The sequence below is a fragment of the Microchirus variegatus genome (assembly GCF_963457635.1).
Source record: "Microchirus variegatus genome assembly, chromosome: 1".
In the NCBI taxonomy this organism is placed as follows: domain Eukaryota; kingdom Metazoa; phylum Chordata; class Actinopteri; order Pleuronectiformes; family Soleidae; genus Microchirus; species Microchirus variegatus.
Genome location: NC_139802.1, coordinates 4,057,685 through 4,064,663, shown reverse-complemented (window position 1 = coordinate 4,064,663; position 6,979 = coordinate 4,057,685). Strand labels below are relative to the sequence as shown.

The following is a 6,979-nucleotide window of genomic DNA, read 5'->3' as shown; positions in this document are numbered from 1 at the left end:
AAAATGTCTCAGTTGATTGGGCCTTCATTTAATAAGGATAGCCAATTGTTCATTGTAAAACTGATTAAATACAAGCAAATGTCAAATGTATTGACAATGAAAACAATTGTTTTTTTTGCAGCCTTGACGCAGACTGACCCTCAGCAACATTTAGATCCTGGAATTGATATCGCACTGAACTATTTCAACTGTCAGCCAGATGAAGTATGAACAAAGGAATCATAGACAATTTACTGTTTTTTTTTTGGTCTTAAGCCCTTTTAAAAAACACTGATGCAACAAAAATGCACTTATCAAAGGTTAACGTGTTCATATAATGTTTTTTACGCAAACATTACTTTTGATCTAAACTCAAACGTACAACATTTAATCAACAATATTCCTTTTCTGGAATGGCATGGCCATAAAAGCACAACACTCAAGAAAAATTGAATCAACAATTCTTGTTGACTTAGCTCATTTTATCTGAATGGCCCTTTGAAAAACACCAAAGACACTTTACATCAACCTAAAACAAGCAATAAAAGCTTTAATATACTCATACAAATACACATGAATCCCACATAGAAGATCATAGACCATTGTGACCCAATTCACAATATAAACCATCAAATGTGTGTATAATATAATGTTTCTGAATATTTAACTATAATATCTGTCAACTGAAAAATTGTGTAGTATTCTAAACTGATGCAGAAGATACATGCATTAAAGAATAATCACAAAATTGTAAGCATGTTATTTAAAACATTAACCCATACAAAGTGTTGGGGGTAAAATCGGTAATATAAAATGTAGAAACAATAAACACTATAAGTAATATAGGGAATATGTTAAAAAATATATCAAATATATTTAAAAACAAAGTCAAACTGGAGCCCAGCTGTCCATCTCGCGACGCAATGACGTCACCAAAAACGTGCTATCGACGTCGAAGCTTCCCATTGGAGCAAATCTACCCAGCGTTGGTAGCAGCCAGCCAATCACAGAGCAGAGATCTTGAGCACACTGATTGCAAACACGGAAGTAGAAGAAGGAGCGTTGTAGTTTTCTTTTCTCGGTGGTTTTGTTCACTCTGAATAAGCTGTCGCAGTTAAAAAAGCAGCGAAAATAACAATTTGCAGTTCTTGTGTCAGACTTTTTTCACCTGTCCTATGGATTTGCTGCAGCTTTTGTCATGGGCGTGCATCGTGTTCACAGTCGGGATGTTCTCGACTGGACTGTAAGTTGTGCTGATAACTACCTGACACATAACGTGACAGGTTTATATGTCGCGTACGTGTTGCACCACACAGATTTCAGAAAAAGCCTGCTCTATGTTTCTGTTTTTAATATGGTTTTTTTTTGTTTACGTGTATTTCTTCCAGGACCGACCTGAAGAAGATGCGAGAATCCAAAAGTACTGACAATATCCAGTTTCTACCTTTCCTCACCACATGCCTGAAGTGAGTGTGTGTGTCTGTTTGTGAGGGGAAATTAAGACTCAAAACTGGACATGTTTACTCTGTATGGACATGTTTACAGGGCCTCACAAGTTCACTTTTAGATATAAAGGACAACTTTTCAAGCCACTGTAAAAGGAGCTCACACCAGGATGTTTAGCAACTTGTTCTGTTTCTCAGTATAGCAATGTAATGCTTTAGTGTCGCCTGTGATGGGGAATGTTAGGACAGTGATATCTCTGTCCGACTCCTTGGCTGAAAATGTCACGAAAAGAACCACAAACTTAATCCTCACGGTCCTGACTCGTGCAAAGAGACAGAGAGGCAGCAGAAGCAGATGTGTCTCTGTCACTCTCTGCAGAAGCTTAAGTCGTGTCTCTGTTTACAACTAACGTCTTATTTTGCAGTTCTGCAGTTTTGCATCACTTTTTTTCTTCTTAGTATCCCTACTGTATTTTATGTTATCACTCATTCCCACGCACCTGCACAAAGACATCTGTACAAACAGTCTTCTTAAAGAAACACAATTTTGCCCTTGCAAACAGACATTAAATGTGTTTGTATTTGTATTTTGGGGCGTGGGTGTAAGAGAATATCAGACGTAGTCACATGAGATGATCGCAGCAGCAGCAGCAGCTTGGTGGCTTAGCACTGGTAGTGGTTAGTACGGTTGCCTCACAGCAAGACGGTGCTGGGTTTGATTCCCAGTCTGGGGACCTTTCTGTGTGGAAAAACATGGTCAGCGTAGGTTTTCTCCAGTTTCTTCCAACCATCAAATCATGTTTTGAATGTTAGATTTGGTCTCTCTGGGTCACCGGCGTCTGCATCATCCGCCTATTTGATTTGGCACAGACTTTGTGTGCCTTTACTGATGCATCCTTCTAATTGAATACTTGGCTGTTCAGCAGTTTAATGGAATAGACACTTCTTGGCCCCGCCCACCCCTGCTGCTACTCTATACACACAAACACTCCCTCGGTCAGGTCTGAAAGTATTGTTTTCAGATGAAGGACACAGCATACAAACACTGTTTCTGTTCGTAAAGACCAAATGGAGGCAAAATAACAACAACAATGTTCTGTACTGTAGCTTTGACACTGTTCGCTTATAATCAGATGTCTTCTGAATGGGGCCTACCTTGTCATATTCTCAGCATATTTGATGTCTGTCCTGTTTCCATAGTAACCTGGGTTGGTTGTATTATGGGATACTGAAGCAGGATCAGACAATTATCCTGGTCAATGTTATCGGAGCTCTCCTTCAGATCCTTTACATCATCACATACATCCACTACACGAAGCAAAAGGTCAGTGTGTCTCTGCAGAAAACCGACTCACGCTGTAAAACCTCCCGCTCTCTCGTCCCTCAACTTTTGACTGTGTTTGTTCCAGAGGGTGGTGACGTCCCAGACGCTGACGGCTGGCGCGGTGCTCGTCGGCGGTTGGTTTTACTTTACCACGTTTCTTACCGAGGGAGACGCTCGCCTCAGCCAGCTGGGCTTAACGTGCAGCGTGGTCACTGTCAGCATGTACATGTCCCCGCTCGCTGACCTGGTACGGCTCACGTACATCACAGACATGCATCATTTATGCTCTCCTATTCACTGCACCAACAAAAATCTATTATATATATGGATATAATTACAGCACAGATGGATGATTGATTTTTATTTAATCACAAAAATGATGAAACAATTTTCACTTAAGTTATGAGTTGGTGGACACAAACATTGTCTTCACTTGTAGTATGAAAGTCATATGCCTTTATAAAGGAACATTGCCAGACATTGTTTGGCCCCAGACTCTATTTAAATGAAAAGATTTGTCGCTGTTTTTATTTCTCTCAAAACTAGCAAGTATGTGACTTTCTTCTGAACATTGTTTATTAATTTTTTAGTAATTGAACCATTAATTAATTAATTAATAATTATTTATTAAATCAAGGCAAGGCAAGGAAAGGCAAGTTTATTTGTATAGCACCATTCTTACACAAGGCAATTCATAGTGCTTTACAGGCAGGAAATACATTTGAAATTAAAACACAATCAATTAAAAAATCAAGTAAAGAAATTAAAACCATTTAAAACATCAAACAATTTAGAATCAAGCAGAAATTAGTGTAATATAAAATCATTTGAAATTTAAGCACAATAAATTCAAAAATCAATTATGAAATTTAAACAATTTTAAACATTAAACAATTTAAGATCAACAATTTAAAACATTTAACAACTTAAAAACATGCTATCATAGTATTTCTAAGAGATGACATCGAACAATAACATTGAGTTACATTGCTCATGCTCTACAGCAGTCGCTCTCAAAAAGTAGGTCAAGATTATCTCTGGATTTCTCCATGAATTCCTGGTGTTGCTCTTGTCGTGATTTATATATGAATTGTGTCGTGATAGTCTTCTTTAAAAATACATAATCTTCATAAATGAAGATTAAGTTCATTTTACCGGTTATTTCTAAACAGTGTAATTTAAAAGTTGTTTTTACCAACTGGAAGTCAAACGTCACAATTATCTCTTTAAACCTTTTTTTGGCGTCTTATTTTCACCTCTGCACGTGCAGCTATTTTACGAGAAAAGGAACGAATCCCCGGTTCTCTCTCTTTCCTTTTGTGTCTTCATATCATCTCTTGGTTCCATCTACAGTACCATCCTGTTTGTCTCCTTCCTCTCATCTGCTTCTCAGTTCCCAGTGACTCCCCCTCAGCTTCCTGCTTTTCTTTCGCTCATCTGTGTCTTCCTGTTATTCTCGCTCGGTTTGTGCCTCATCTCCTTGGCTACATTGTGTTTTCTCTTGATAATACGATGCTGCCGATGCACAGAATGAGTAAACGCTACACGCGTCCTCATAAGCGTCCATCGTTCCTTAAACATTCCAACACGCTCCAGATGTTTGGTATCTTAAGAGAAAGTCCAGGTTAAGATAACATGCATAGCCGTCATTCCTGATGGTAATAATACACTCATATTCACCACATGGGGCATGAGGCAACGTTGCTTAAAGGAAATCACGGATGAATAAACATTGGCAGTCAGTCGCACAATCACGTAGGCCTTTAAATTCTCCGTGTAATACAAATATCTGCTGCTTCCTTCCCTTTTTGACCTACCACGCTTGCCATAGATGTTGGCTTGTTGTTGAGAAGTGTAGTCACAGTCCTTACATTTCCAATGTTGGTGTGGTCAGAAATTCATCTCAATGTATTTTAAATTAAAATACCGAATACCCAACTAATTATTGAATCAATTATTTTAAACATACTCAGATTCAAGAAACTCTTCCTTGAGTATCTTTATTTATTTTCTTGGTGTTCAGTAACAAACGAAGGCCAAAAAGAATCAGCAAACAATCCAAATGGATGATCTGACGACGCTAATGATCACAGTCACTCTACAGCTGAAACTGTCATTGGTTGTGTGCACCACCTCTTTTAAAGTCATATTTAAATGTAACATCCTATTATCATATCATACCGATAATCATCACATGTTGAAGTGACCCTGTCAAGTTGTGTACGCCACAGAGAACATACATAAATGGCAAGTCTAGAAGAGATCAGTTATTATAACTATACTAAGATAAATTGATTTTTTTTGCTTAAAAATTACAGTTAATCCTTAAATCCAGCGTTTAAAGGTCTTAATATGGTGCATGTTGAACTAGACTGCTTTATTGTACTGTCTTCAATATAAGAGCTCTGTATCTAACATGTTTTTTCATGTGCTAATTGCAACTTAACACAAGTTGCATCTGTACCTGTGTTGTTACTAGCTTCTTGCTACTTTAAAGGACATGTATAATGTTTATAGTACGTTGTTTCCCTGTACAATGAAAATCTTACTTTGGCCACACTGAATGCCGCACGTTAAAAAGGTACAAAATAAGCAATAATAATTAAACATTAGAGAAAATAAACTATGCAAGTAAAAGAAAGTTAAGGAAAGAAAATTCTGTACATAAGTGTATAAGGTAGGTGCTAAGTGCCAGTGGTTGAAACATGAATATTGACATAAAAGGTTTTTTCCTGCATGCTAATTTTATCCACCAATATAAAACAGTGTATTCAGTGCAGCTTTAAAGGTGATCTGTTTGTGTACACACTGTCACACTGTCCTTCTCTCCTCTCTTTTAGGTGACCATAGTGCGCAGTGGTAACGTGCAGTGCTTGTCCTTCCCCCTGACTGTTGCCACATTTTTCACGTCAACCTCTTGGGTGCTCTATGGCCTACAGCTAAACGATAACTACATTGTGGTAAGACGCAGCACTGCGGCCGGTTTCACACTGGATGTGTGTGCGGTGCGGCTCCAGCGCGGAAAACACATTGTTTTTCATGTAGGCACACATTAAATGATGACCCTGCATGAGGCGCAGCACTTTTTGGGAATATACTGTTCCTCAAGATCTATATCAGTCACACATGTCACAAACACAACACGTCCTCTTCTTTTAAAGTAAAAGCACATGAGCATTTAATTTCCCTGATTTCATTTTAAGTTTTAAAGGGGACATATGCAAAATCAACTTTTTAATCATTTAAATCCTTATATTATATATAATATAATATATATATATATATATATATTATAAGTGTGAAAAAGTATAACTCACTCATGTGTTTGTGGTCCTCCTCAGTCTAAGTACAGGAGATAAAACATGCGATGTTGACTTCCGCGCTCATTGGGACGTCACAATGCGCTAAATTCCTGGAATTGTTGTCTCGCGGAGCTCCGCTTAGTCCGTAAAACACGCGAGAGTGCTGGTGAGGGCAGGTATTCGAAAACCGCGAAAAGTTCTATTCTTGGCTCCACAGTGCAGCACAGAGTTCTACACAAACTTCCAGCCTCAGAGGATTTATCTGTCCAGTGGATACATGTTATATATGACGGAAACTTTTCATTTGTCATGCTTTGTCATTTCCTGTCCCTTAGGTTTCGTTAAACTTTTTTTTTTTTTTTTTTTAAGGTGGACCTTAAAAGATACTACTAACCTGAGCATTCTGAACAGGGCTGTTTTGGCAGGGTGATTGAACTGCTGTGGTGCTTCATTCTTATGGTATTTTGACCAAAGCATGTCACAGACATGTTCATTAGGACACCAGGAAACTAGTTTAACTTGGAGAAATAGGGTATAATATGTCCCCTTTAAGTCGATATACGTAGAGGACCTTCATGCTGAGGAGTCCAGGCATTTAATCCAGAACAGAGGCGTATTTGCAGTATTTTAAAGTATGTGTTATGATTTTCGGAGGCAAACTCTGTGAAATATAGCAGAGGTTTCACAGTAGCTCTGCAGCAGACACTCTGTGCACTGCACACACATCCAGTTCAAGCACGGTCCAAGACACACAGCTGCCCACATTTCTACTTAACTGAAATGAAAACTAACTTTTTCTTCCCGTTTGTGGTCATTTCCAGGTTCCAAACACGCCTGGGATCTTCACCAGCCTCATCAGGTTTTATCTGTTTTGGAGATTTGCGTCTGTCAATCAAAGCTCACCTTCCTATAAGTCTATGCCAATGTAA

At 38.4% G+C, this 6,979-nt stretch overlaps 1 protein-coding gene across 1 annotated transcript; it reads left to right on the top strand.

Annotated features, from left to right (window-relative positions):
• Positions 1-1,132: 1,132 nt before the first annotated feature.
• Positions 1,133-6,979, top strand: slc50a1 (solute carrier family 50 member 1; the record flags this gene model as incomplete). Its single annotated transcript, XM_083898471.1, has 6 exons — positions 1,133-1,222; positions 1,368-1,445; positions 2,625-2,748; positions 2,834-2,995; positions 5,589-5,708; positions 6,872-6,979. The coding sequence occupies exons 1-6, from the start codon at positions 1,155-1,157 to the stop codon at positions 6,977-6,979; spliced, it is 660 nt and encodes a 219-aa protein (XP_083754597.1). The 5' UTR covers positions 1,133-1,154.